This window comes from Lithobates pipiens, unplaced genomic scaffold (assembly GCF_037356315.1).
Source record: "Lithobates pipiens isolate NorthernLeopardFrog02 unplaced genomic scaffold, aLitPip1_a1.2 Scaffold_22, whole genome shotgun sequence".
NCBI classification, from domain to species: domain Eukaryota; kingdom Metazoa; phylum Chordata; class Amphibia; order Anura; family Ranidae; genus Lithobates; species Lithobates pipiens.
The window spans coordinates 56,952,864-56,966,153 of NW_027507784.1; the positions used below are offsets into that span (position 1 = coordinate 56,952,864).

A 13,290-nucleotide genomic window follows, 5' to 3' on the forward strand; every position below is an offset into this window, starting at 1 on the left:
CAATGACAGCCTGAGAGATTTTCTCCAACTTCTCATCTTAAATTTTTATGTTACTGGGTTATGCCAATAAAGCAGTCCTACAACACCAGATCCATACTACCACTATGATGGGGATGGTGTACCAAAAGCGATAAGCATTTTTTAGGCTATAGTTTCATCCTCACTCTGTATTGAACATGACATGTGCTTCAGATGCAATTTTGCTTTGCACTTTTTTGTTTTGAAAATTTATGTTTATTGAAGATTTTTCAACATACATATAACATACAAACGTACACAAAGGTCCCCAAAACAAAACCCCAAACCTCCACCCCCCACCCAACAAACTCCTCCTTGTGCAGCCCTCCGCTCAACTTCTTAGCTCATTTTATGAACACCAACCGTATCTCCCATACAACAAAAATGACTCATACCGTTACTGATGATTTAAATACCCGAGATGGGGATGTAGACCAACCTAAATATAGCAGCACCCGCCCTGCCCCTGCCCCTCCCCCACCTCTCAAGGAGTGCACCTCCCGCCTAACAATTAATTCACAGTATCTGCAGCATCAAGCCAGCACCTCCACACCCTCTCAAACTTAGTAGGACACCCTCTACTGAGATAGGTGGCTTTGTATAACGGCAAAGCTTTATTAATTAAACCCTTCCAGTAAGAAACCGTAGGAGGTGCAGGTTTCTTCCAACATAACAGGATAGCTTTACGTGCATAAAATAACGCCAGAGAAATCAGAGTCCTCTGCGCCTTTCGGGGTGCCAACTCCTCCACCAGCCCGAGCAAACACGTCGCGACCGTGACTGGAATCGGCACCGAAAGTACAGACTGTATGACCTGCGTTACACCCTTCCAGAACTCAATCTGCGGACACAGCCAAAACACATGATCAAAGTCAGCTCGGTCAGCTGTGCAACGCCAGCATCCCTCCGCACCCGTACCATAAATTCTGGCCAGTCTAGCCGGGGTGTAATATATTCTATGCAGTATTTTGAACTGAATAAGCCTGTCTCTAGCCGAGACTAGGTTCTGAAACGGGTAGCCCCACATGTCATCCCAATCCTCCCCGTCAAAGTCTGGTACTAAGGCACTCCAAACGTCTACATTTTTTGGATAGGCTTTGGTCTGTCATGGAACAGTCTGTACACTACGGAAAGAGGCTTTTTCAGGTCCTCCGTCCGCAGCACCTTCTCCAGAGGCGACGCTCCCATCCCCACAGCCCCAGGATCGAACTGAGAGAGAAAAGCGTGCCGCAACTGCAGGTATTGAAAGAAATACCAATTTGGAAGATCATATTGAACCTTAAGCTGATCAAACGTTAAAAGTTTCCCCCTTCCTACCACATGCTTCAATTGTTTAACACCTACTTTGGCCCATATAACCGGATCTGGGATTTCTCCAAAATGCGGCAATTTAGGATTAAACCACAGAGTAGTGTCAGGAGACCAACTCCCCTCTGGTTGTTTCAGCAAGGCCTGCACTTTGTCCCAGGCCCGTATTGTTGCTCTCATCGAGGCCGTCAGCTCCGATGAAGCCCTCGGACCTCTATACACCACATAAGACAGGCTTTCGTATGAGCCCAAAAGAGCCACCTCCAGTACATTTGCCGAATCCCCATCCTCCCGCGTTAGCCAGCGTCCGGCAACCACCATTTGCCCAGCTAGATAATATTTAAAAAGATCCGGCAGTGCCAAACCTCCTTGACCCCATGGCTCCTGCAAAACCCTAAGGCTTATTCTGGGGTGCGTAGCGGCCCATAAAAAGGAGCCAAAAAGACTGTTGACCCGCCGAAAAAACGAGCAGGGAACCCAAATAGGAGAATTACGCAGAAAGTAGAGAAATACTGGCAGAACCTTCATTTTAAGCAAGTTAACCCTACCAATGAGGGACAGTGGCAGATGCTTCCAAGCTTCCAACTGAACCTTAGCCCTGGTCAACAAGGGGGAGAGATTCAGAGACATAATCGCCCACTCTCGGTGAAACTCTCACTCCCAAGTACTTAAATTCCTGCACCCAGGCAATGGGAACTCTAGTGGTTGCCAGCTCTCGCACCCCCTCGTCGATAGCCATCAAGTTGGACTTCTCCCAATTGACCCGGAGTCCAGAGAACTCAGCAAATTTGTCGAGCACCCCGAACACTGCCTCCAAGGAGGGCCCTGCGTCCTTCAAGAAGAGGAGCATGTCGTCCGCATAGAGCGCTATGCACTCCCTAATACCCCCCACCTCCAGGGCACCTACCCCAGGTGATTGCCTCAAGGCTATAGCCAGTGGTTCTATAGCCAATGCAAACAAGAATGGGGATAGTGGACACCCCTGACGCGTGCCCCTATTGACGCTAAACTGAGGCGAGACTGAATTAGCTATTTTGATACCCGCCTGTGGCGAACTATACAGCAAAGTAATCCAGGTAACAGATCTCCCCAAAGCCCATGCTCCGCAGAACCCTCAACAGGTATTGCCAGTCCACCGAATCAAAGGCCTTGGCCATATCCAGGGAGACCACTACTCTAGATCCTTTCAGTGGGTGCAATTTGTAGGTGGGTAAACAATCTGCGTAAATTAGTGTCAGTAGATTTCTGTGGTATGAACCCTGTCTGATCAATATCCACCAAAGTCGTGATAACCTTAGAGAGTCTGGTAGCCAGCACCTTCGTGAGAATTTTTAAATCTTGGTTCAGCAATGAAATTGGTCTATACGAAGAACACGCAAGAGGGTCCTTGCCCGGTTTCGGTAGCAGGATCACCTGCGCCTCCAGCAATGAGGCTGGGAGACACCTGTGTTCCAAGCAGTAGTCATACAATTGTTTAAGTCTAGGAACCAATGCTTCCATATGCTGTCTATACCACTCGATGCAGAAGCCGTCCGACCCAGGGGGGATTTACGGGCAGGAAAGGACCTAATAGCCTTTTCAATTTCCTCTGTCGTAATATCCAGCCTCCAAATAATCCCTATCTGTCTCGGCCAGCCTCGGGATCTGCAATGATGCCAACACCCCGTCCAACTCCGCTATGTCATAGGTTGGTATGGGTGCATATAACGTTTTGTAGTATTCCACAAATGCGTCCAGTATGTCTGTGGGGGTTGTCAGTAGGTTACCCTGAGCATTTTTGATACAAGGGATATTAGTCTGGACCCTTTGCACTTTAATATCACACTGCCCTTTTAAGCTCAGCTTTGTGTAGCATCAAAGTTGGGGTTGGTGCAGGGCTTGATTTTCCCCATCCTTCGAGGTTTAACAAACTTTTTTAAATTTAGAAGCTATTAAAATTCCCCCCACATTGCTATTCTAGATAGTTTGCTGAACTCTTGGGGAGGAAAAAAAAAAAAAAAAAAAAAAAAAAAGTTTAAAATTCCCCTACTGTAAAATTGGAGTGTAGTGTATGCCTGTGCAAAGCACTATGCATTAGGAGGTAGTAACCAAGCAGCTCCCTCCATGGCCATAACATTGCTGCATCCAGCCCAATGGAGTTTGACAGGCTCCCTTTAACCAGGCTAGCCATTTGTAGACCAAAAATAATTTTGGGGCCATAGTGTCCCCTTGTGTCATTTAACAAAAGGCATATAGCCATTATCTGGTATCCCAGGAAGATGAAAATTTACATGCCACAAAAGTATGTTTGGATTAAAAAGCAAGGACTGGTAAAAAGCTTGGTTGCTGAACCACTGTATTGGAAAAAGTTATAAAAAAAACCCACACATTTGAGTTGTAGTTCACTCCGTGCAGATGGGATTTTGCAGAAGGGAGACATTATGCCACTTAGATCACCATGGATTTAGCAAACAAATAGACAAAAAGCAATATCATACCTTTATTTTGGAACTATACAAAATTTAATTTTCCCTTATACAAAAAGGTTACTGCAGAGCATCAAAAAGCCACTTCATACATTTGTACTAAAATCTACGTGGCTGCTGGATAATATAGAGTCTCTTCGGAGAAATGACCTTCTCCACAGTGGGGCGTGGTTTCTGGTGTGCAATCTGTGCCGCTTCTGGATAGTTATGACCTAGCTGCAGGAGCAAACACAAGACAAGCATATGAGTTCTAGCCCAGAAAATAAATAAATAAATAAATATATATATACATATACATACAATACAAAAATTATATATAAACACCCTCTCCCAAAGACAAGCCCATCCAGTTCAACCAATATACAGCCTACTTCTGGGAGAGTTTGACACTTAGTCCCCTGGTGCGTGCTGCAGTACCATCTGCCAACCCATACATCACTACTTAAACCCAATACCAGCTTTGCCACCACTTTAAATAGTTGATTTGGGCCAAACTGGTCCACACAAACCACTTGCTTTACTCAAAATGTGGCTGCTGTGTGCACTATAAACTGAAATACAGTGCTGCATTCAAACAGTGGTGGAGAGAATTCCTGTCCTTGCAACAAAATCCAACTTGGGCTGACCACAGCTTATGATTTTATTCAAAAACAAAAATGAGTATATATAAAGACACACCGCATGTTTATACAGAGCCGACAGCAGCCACAATTTAGTGAAAACTAAACCCCAATAGCAAAGTTGGAATTTGGCTTGAAATCTAAAAAAGGCGTTTACAACTCTGTCAGGTTTCTATGGCCGTCTGTCCTGGTTAGGGGCTTGCCCAGTCTCACTCACAAAATAAATTCTCATTGAAGTCACATGATCATGGTGATTTGACCACCGATTTATCATTGAATGTGCAAACACTAGAAAAGGCACAATTTCCTGGAACTTCATTGCAATATCATAAGACAACTGAGAGATGAATGCTGGCCTGCAGAGCCAATTTACACTTTAGCCCTTGTACACACGGTCGGAGATTCCTGATGGAATGTGTCCGATCGGACCGTATTGTATAATCCGACTGTCTGTGGTCTCCATCGGAACATCTGACAGACCAAGTTTTCCAGCTTGTCTATAAAATTTTCTGACAACATGCTCCGATTGGACATACTCCAACGGACAAAGTGCCATGCATGCTCAGAGCAAATTCCTAGCCCAAAGCTATTGGCTACTAGCCTGAACGTAGTCCCACTGTAACGAAATAACGTCATCACGTTATGTACAATCGGATTTTCCGACAACTTTGTCCAACCGTGTGTATGCAACAGTGTGACAAAATCAGTTGGATTTGGTTGTCAGAATATCTGACCGTGTGTACAAGGGCCAAGGTTGAGATGAAACAGATAACCAGTGGTGCTACAGTTTGTCACAGCTCCCTTACATAGCAAACGCATACCTTGCACATTACAGATAGGGGAAGGTCAAAAAGGTTTCCTATGACAACTGGGTAGCCGTTAAGTATAGCCTGCATTTCATAGAAACCATTAAAAGCCCCATGTTGAATAGGCGATGACACTAGCTTGTTCTAAATGGGAAACGTTTTATGAAAAAAGTAAAGATGTTGCACATCACAGATAATCTGCCAGTCTGCAGAATGATCAAGTACTCCATACACTTTAAGGCCATAGTGTCTTGCTGGGGGAGAAGAAAAATAAAAATCCCATCACCACAGACAGCTGATGGATAGACACTGCCTTGTGCCATTCTGAATTTGTGAAATTAAAGTCAGGGCATCACCAGCTCCCCCAAAATGATGGGAAATTAGAGTGTGCAGCTGTTCTGCTTCTCACAGGTAATGGTGCCTGCGTTTGTTCTCTTCATTCTTTTCATGACACTGAACAGACAGCTCGCAATGAGGAAAGCAGCACATCAAACCCAATCCAATCTTCTCAGGCTGACGGCTGGTGGATGGAAATGGCAGTGCAATCTATTCTACTATAGAAGAGACAAACTAGTGCTAGCCAAGACTCGAAAATGTAACCACTGCCATCTCACACTTTTTAGATAAAAGACCTTAAACTAGGTCTGTACCAACTTTTCTACAACCAATGAAAGGTTTGAACAATCATTGGCATTTTAAAGAGGTCTTATGTACAGTAAAAGGAACCACATACAGAGACCGCCAAACCTCTATATTAAAGTTTAGTTACATATTTTTCCTTTACAATGTTTTTGGTTTTCATCAGTGATGAGACATCATTCAGCATATTTGGTACAATACAAAACATGGCATGGAGACCTCTATAGCTCTGCATAAGCCCTCACTCACCAGGTATCCTTTACTTAGCCAAAGAAAGGACATGGAAGCTTTAGATTCTGCATTAGGGATCTGAGTGAGCACCATTAACATAAGAGTTGCTAACAGGTGTGTTGATGTGGCAAGCAGTATTACTACCAGCAGTCAACTTCCACTCGCATTTGGAGAGTGGAAATAAGCTGAGGGCAAGTGGAGCATGGGTGGACTGGTGTGGCTTTCCTAACAAAGCAGAGTGGAATTAAGGGCTGGCAGGGTAGGGGGTTGGGTGGGGCAGGGCAACTGGTGGCGAGTACATTTAGGGCCTGGCTAGTAGCTCAAGACTTGACATTTTGAGCCCTGGTTATTACAATGACATGATTAGCAGTTAGTCTGATTTACACTAGCAATTCTTGAGTTTAGCATGTTATTTATATCAAAGCAGAGCACATTAGTGCATGTCACATAGCTGAACCAGGATCTCTGGGGTGGGGAGGAAAACAAAACAAAAAAACAAAACAAACACCCATGCCCCTCCCTCTCTGAACCCAAGGTTTTCTCTGGTTATCTGCCTAGGGTGTTGTAAGCTGGGATCTTGTGTCCTTTTATTCAGCAGGTCCCCTGTAAATGGGATCCTGCAGAGTTTGGCTTTGGATGCGTGGTCCCCCTGCCATCTCTTTAGCCATAGGGCCCTTGTAGAGTTGGCCAGTGCAGAGAATCTGGCAGCCATCTGTACCAGTTCTGCTGACGTGTCTGATATCTCGCAGGAGGATAGAATCTGCTCTGTTGTACTTCCTTCCGCAATGCGTGTCTGCATTTAGGTCAACCAGAACTCTACATTTCTGGCCACTAGTGACTGCCATAGCTGGCTTTAAGCTGCCCACTGTTGAGTCCCATGACTTTAAGAGTCCATCCTTTTATCCATCTCCTCAGATAAGACCCCCATATCCTCAAATGCCAAATCCGTGTGTTTAGAAACTTGTGAGAAGGCTGCATTTAACTTTGGGGTTTTGCTCCATAGTGATGCTGGGTCATTGGCAAAGGGAAAGTCTCTTTAAGGCTTTAGAGAAAAAAAAAAAACTGTTTCCTTTCTGGTTCCTACCATTGTTTAATTGCCTCTATTAAAGAACTCATGAACAGTAAAATTATTTTTCTTGTTCCAAGCCCTCACGTAGGGATAGGAGGTTTGTTTTATACCTAGCGTGGTATAAATGGCCCTTAAAAGATGATTGACCTCTTCCAGTGAGTTTGTATCAGGATGGCTTTCTGGAATACCCATCCAGAGCTTCACCCTCAGATTTCTGGGAGCCGGATGCCACACTGTCAGGCTCCTCTTCCACCTCCTCTCTAGGGGCTACTGAAGGGCCTGCACTAGTGGAGGGTAGTGCTTGCATTTTTAGCAACGCTGTCTACTTAGGTAGGAGCAGTCTGAGGCTGGGCGGGATCCGAAACCCTTCAAATAAGGTTTTAAAGTATTCGAAAGTACTGGATAGCTCTAACAGATGCCACTAACTCACTCTGCTCCATGGAATGTTCTTGTACTAATTTACTAATACATTATTTACATAATGCTTTCCCCCAGGAGTCTAAGGGTAGTTTTACAAGAAGGGCACCTCCTTTTTGAGCTATGAGGAAGCCTGGTTTTGTCCGTTTTCTGAAAATACATAAAAGGAAAAACCCCCACAGTATTAATACTTTAATAATGCTCCCCTGCGAGAAATCACAGGTGCACAACGTCTTCATATGGACTTGCCTCACCAGGAGCCCCATGAACCACCCTCTGACACCGCAGGGTCCTTTATCTACCCCCTCCCCTTTTCCATACTGACGCCCAAGTGGGGGGGGGGGGGGCTGCTGCGGGTATGGGATGGCTGGACTTGCACTTCTTGCCACCACACTGTGCTGAAATGAAAACAACCCCCCCCCCCCCCCACAACTTCTCCTGCACTCAGTGATGCAGGGTTGACAAACTTTAACCAGGTTAGTCTTTTCCTGGTTTGTCCAAGGAGCCTCTGCTCCCTTAGCCTCTCCCTTTTTCTCTGGCTTGGTTCCAGCAGCATCTCCCCTCTGGAGGAAACAAAACTGAGGAGCCAGCAGGGAGGAGGAAGTTTATAGAAGGCTGGCGTGGCGTTTCCTACAGAGGGGAGGAGCAAAGGTCTCTTGTGGCTGTCCTGACAGACAATGGAGGGGGGGGGGGGGAGATGGAAGAACGTACTCCAAACAGTTTAACTGTTATACATGGTTGTCTACCGTTTTGGTTGACCTTGTATAGCCCAAATATAAGGGCCGCACATCACGCACATTCAGGATCCACTATGGTGAACACAAACGTAACATCTTAAAGGGTTTGATAAACACTCCCTCTTACCACTTCCGGTATGCCCACAACCAAAACCACACAGGCCTTAAACCCTAAGGAATAGAATCCAGTTAGGATTTTGGACAATGGGTTGAGGCATCAGCTTGGTGGATCCAAGAGGTTTCCCTATTGCACAATTAGGTTCCCCAACTCCTGAAGTACGCCAAGATGAGCTGTTGGGCAGTATTGGGTGTTGAGCCATTTTTGTTCACATGCTCTCCCTTCCTCTGATCTGCTGAGAGCAGGACACAAGTGCATCATCCACCAGCATTTACACCAGTGTTACACCATACCACCATCAAATCTGCACTGCACCCATACCAACTCTACCACCATTCTACTGAATGGTCAACCCGCATCTACATTGTAGATGTAACAAATTTACTACACCTATAATCACATCTGTTTGCAGGTTCAATAAGCCTTTCATATGTGGTGCCAATGCTTCCTAAAGAGCCCCAACAATAGCCAGTAAACACCAAGGCATTCACTGATCATTAAACCTGGCTGCAAATCCCCTCTGTCTACCTATACCCATTTATGTCTTAAACACTGACAGTGCTTACCAGATGGTTTAGGCCTAGTATAGCCACCATTAGTGCAATCTGGAAATATTGCTCCAGTAGTTGATTGAGACTCATTACTGCACCTCAGGTGTCATTTAGGCTATGTAAATGGGTGCCTAGAATGGAACCCCCCCCCCCCTTCCCTTCCAATCAAATCAGTGATACTAACCTTCTCCAGAGCTCCAGTCAGAATATTCATAGCCTGCATCTTCGTTAAATTCACCACAGAGCTGTTGGAAAAAATATAAATAAAATTACATTCCTTGTGCAAATAAGGTTTATGATCCATACTATTATGGCCAACCACCACATACACCTCCCCTAATCCTCTGTCACAAATTATGCTGTTCCAGTGGAAGTAGATTTACTACTGGAGTTTAAACCCAGTAATGGCCTTGGCAGCACTGAGGACAGTCCAGTAAAATGTGTGCAAACATCACAATGTATGTTACAGACCAGGATTAGGCAGGATAAGGTCTCAGCAAAAAAAAGTTAAACTAGAACAGGCAGCATTTAGGGTTTTCACATGGGCATTAGTTCAGTCACACTTGACTGGAGAGATGGGAGAGAATGGTCTGCAGATTTGAATGGGATGATGTGGCTGGAGCGGTGGACTTGGGGCTTGGCCAGTGAAAACTTATATACACTTGTAGGTCCAGCCCAAGGGACAGGGCCTGTGAGTGATACATTTAGTTGCCTACTGTATTCAGTGCAGCTGCTATTAAATAGTTAGGTCTGCTCAGTGTTCCATCTGTTCACTCCCTCCACTTTCCAGAAAAGCTGTAAACTTTCTGCATCATAGGTGTGGAGCTATGCAAATGCAGCATTTATACAGCTCTGGCCAATCCCAGGGAGCTGGGTCCATAAGGCATGCTGGGATTTTATATTAAATCATTTCTGAGCACACAGGGATCTAGGTCTTTTCCTGGAGAGGATCATGCAAGCCTGGATGGTTTGCTGCCCTCCAGAGCAATGTTGCCCGCATGCATGCTGTCTTAGGCTTCAGGTGGGCAAACTGGGTGCTAGGCCCCCAGACAGCTTACTGAGGGTTTGTCTGAGAGCTCACTAAAGTGTTCACTTGGGAGGCAAACAGCTGTCCTTGGGTGACTACAGATGGTTCGGAGAGATCTGACTTTTGGGCTGCCACCACTCTGGTGTCAAAGTCAGCTTTGGGTCTGTTAAAGGACTGGAGACATCAGCTGGTGTCCTGAAGAGCTTAGTCCTAGTTCTCTGCTGTTGTGGCTCTAAAGAAAGGAGTTTGCATTGCATTTGCCATATTTATTGGCATAACACGCACCCCAAGTTTAGGGAGGGAAGTTTAAGGAAAAAATTAACACTGAAAAGTGGCATGCACTTATATATTCAGCTCCTTAATTTTGATACACACAAACACCCCCCCCCCCCCCCCTCTAAAATCTAGAAGAACCAATTGCCTTGCCTCTACAAATCTGGCCTTTATGAAAGTGGCAAGAAGAAAGCCATCAGAAGTCCCGTTTGCAAGAAACCATGTGGGGGACACAAACATGTGGAAGAAGGTGCTCTGGTTAGACGAGACCAAAATTTAACTTTGGTCTAAAAAGCAAAAACAAGTGTCCCTGAGGATTCTGAGATTGACATCTAAAAAGCAGCTAGAAGTACCTTGGTTTGTCTGCTGTAGATCGCTTTTTCTCTGGTGGCCCGCTGTCTTCATTGCCTTGTTTTTTGGCAACCCTCATTCCTCCTGCTCTTACTAGATGAAATAAAAACAAAAGCCAGACAGACTCAAATAAGGCTGAACATTTCATTAACTGTAGGCATTTCTGGACTAGTTTAGATAGGTCAAGTACACTTTTATGGGTGAGGGGGACAGGGAATAGTCAAGAGCACCTGTGTGTACACAAAGACAGATGATACACATGCACACTGCAGAGTGGCCACATAGCAAGGCACCAAGTGAATCAGCCACCCCCCCCAGCTTGTGTGGGGGGGTATGGGCACACCCCAAAATGCATTACATTAAAGACGGTGCACCCATAAGACCATATAAAATTAGAGAACACACACACACACGTTACATTGAAATCCTGGAAGGACACACACACACACACACGGCTTCCACCTCCTCACCACAGGAGGGGCAGGAAACACCAAGTCAGATGTCACAAGCTGAAGTCAGACCAAAGTAGTGAAGGAACCTTTGTCAGAGTCAGACTGACTAGTCTCAGACCAGTCAAGGATGGATAGGGAACCACCGATTTATACAAGTCATGCGGCCTGTGCTCCCAAAGTTGTAATTCCATTAATCACTGCAGGTGTGAAGTCACCATGCATTCTCTTTAACAGCAAACTCCAACCAAATCTTGTCACTTCGTTTTGGACAGACAAGAGTAATTCACCATTTTCTTTAATACAACCAGTGACCCTGTTGGGGAGAATTTACCTTTCTGTATGTGCAATGGCAGGATTAGAAATGAGTGGAGCATAAATACTTAAGTATGGTTTTATTACACACACACACACTTTTCATACTTTCCTAGGTGGATGCAGCAGATGTCCCGCAGCACCTATGCAAGTTCAAACTTCTGAGTGGAGCGCTGCTGACTATCAGTCAGCAACTCTCCTCCACACTCACTGGAGCCTGCAGAGCTGTGGAGGAGCAGGGAGTGGCCATCTCAACAGCTTATCGAGAGGCTGAGACCGCCATCAGTCCAGGCAACTGGCAGATCCAGACTTTGGAAGTTGGGATGACGTGGTACCTGGACCGGTATTAGTAATATCAGAGAGCAGACCTCTGTTGAAAACGGGTCATGGGAGTGCAAAAGTAATTGCACTCCTATAACCTGCAAGTGAAGCCCAGAAAAATATAAATGGCTCAAGCCGGACTTCTCCTTTAACTCATTGGACCCCCATATCTGTTGGGTTTTGGTTAATCTTTCACTATTGCATCCAAAAACCAAGCTTTTTAGATACAATTTAATATAAACCCATCACAAACTGCAACCAGGTAGAAAGCCACACACACAGTGTGTATACAACCCAACAGCCAATTTTCAAAAACAAAAAAAAAAAAAAAAAAAAAAAAAAAAACACACCCCACCACATACAGGAACAAAACAATTCTCATTTAAAATGTGTACAAAAAAAAAAATTATATAAAAGTATGTATTCAAAAAAAGCCCAGCATGATGAGAAACAAGGGGGGGGGGGGCAGAAAGGAGGCATTTGTCACACGACTTCTCATTTAATCATTTCCAATGTGTTTTGCAACAAGAAAACCCACCCCCCCCCCCCCAAAACACACACACACACACACAGTGTACCCCACTTTACTGTAACTAGACCATAAAAACAAACGTGATTGATTACAAAGTTGCCAGACTGCATTGCCAAATTTTGTAAACAGAAGAGGGGAGTGGTGGGAGGGATTCCACAGCAAGCAGAAGCAAGTCTGCAGACAGATCTGCCTGCAATAATCTGAATATCTCAGTGCATAGGAGTTTATAGCACAAAGTTTTAGCAGGCACTATGTCAGTAGACTTGTAGGGACATATCCATGTAAAACTGAGGCTGCTAAGTAAATCTAACAGAACGTTCCAGGAGACAAGAGTCTACAAACATTGCAACCATTCTAGGAACAAAACTCAAAAAATAACAACACTCATTGCATCAGAATAAACCTGTAACTGATTTGATTCCCAAACTATTACACTTTACATCAGCTACCTACCTGCAGGAAGGTGGCCTCCTTTCAGTGGCAGCGTCTGCATCAACACCTCTGTAGCCATGATGATTCTCTCACACTTTGTTTACTGCTGAGGCACAGCCTGCTTTCAGTTTATATAGAGGCCAGGGAGGGGCCCTATGGGATTACCCAGAGGGCCTTGTTTTGATTGTCATTCAGGTACAGCTGGGGCCAGAAATCACCCAGCCCTTCCCTGCAGAGCATATAGAAAGCACAGTGGTAAAAGGTGATGTGTAAAATATAAATAAATAGAAGAATTCCAATGACTATTTTCATAGTGACGGAGATGGTGGGAACCCCCCTGTGGGGGGCCCCGGCTGTCTCTGCTTGCAGTAGCATAGAGGAAGAAAGAAGTTTCTTGTGCAGGAAATGGAGGGAAGTGATTGCTGCAGGTGACTGGCGGCCAGGTCTGCATTGTTATTCATGGTTAGTTCCGGAGTCACTGCTATTTTCTGCTAGGAAAGGTAAAAATAATAACCAAAGCTCATGAAAAACAAACAAAAATGATAAAGTGTATAAGCTCAAAAACAGTTATAATATATCTCAGTCCTGCAACTTTGCAGATGTGGTGGCTG

General features: G+C 44.9%; 1 protein-coding gene across 1 annotated transcript; it reads right to left on the reverse strand.

The window, feature by feature from the left end:
* Positions 1-3,792: 3,792 nt before the first annotated feature.
* Positions 3,793-12,858, reverse strand: DAPL1 (death associated protein like 1). Its single transcript, XM_077447641.1, has 4 exons — positions 12,701-12,858; positions 10,633-10,723; positions 9,164-9,224; positions 3,793-4,007 (listed from the first exon to the last, which is right to left on the reverse strand). The coding sequence occupies exons 1-4, from the start codon at positions 12,756-12,758 to the stop codon at positions 3,891-3,893; spliced, it is 327 nt and encodes a 108-aa protein (XP_077303767.1). The 5' UTR covers positions 12,759-12,858; the 3' UTR covers positions 3,793-3,890.
* Between the last annotated feature and the right edge of the window lie 432 nt (positions 12,859-13,290).

Coding starts and splice junctions, on each gene's coding strand:
- DAPL1 (XM_077447641.1), bottom strand. CDS start 12,758: ATGGCTACAGAGGTGTTGATGCAGACGCTGCCACTGAAAGGAGGCCAC. Junction 10,724..12,700: donor AGGAGGCCACCTTCCTGCAG/GTAGGTAGCTGA, acceptor TATTTCATCTAG/TAAGAGCAGGAGGAATGAGG. Junction 4,008..9,163: donor TGACTGGAGCTCTGGAGAAG/GTTAGTATCACT, acceptor TTGCTCCTGCAG/CTAGGTCATAACTATCCAGA.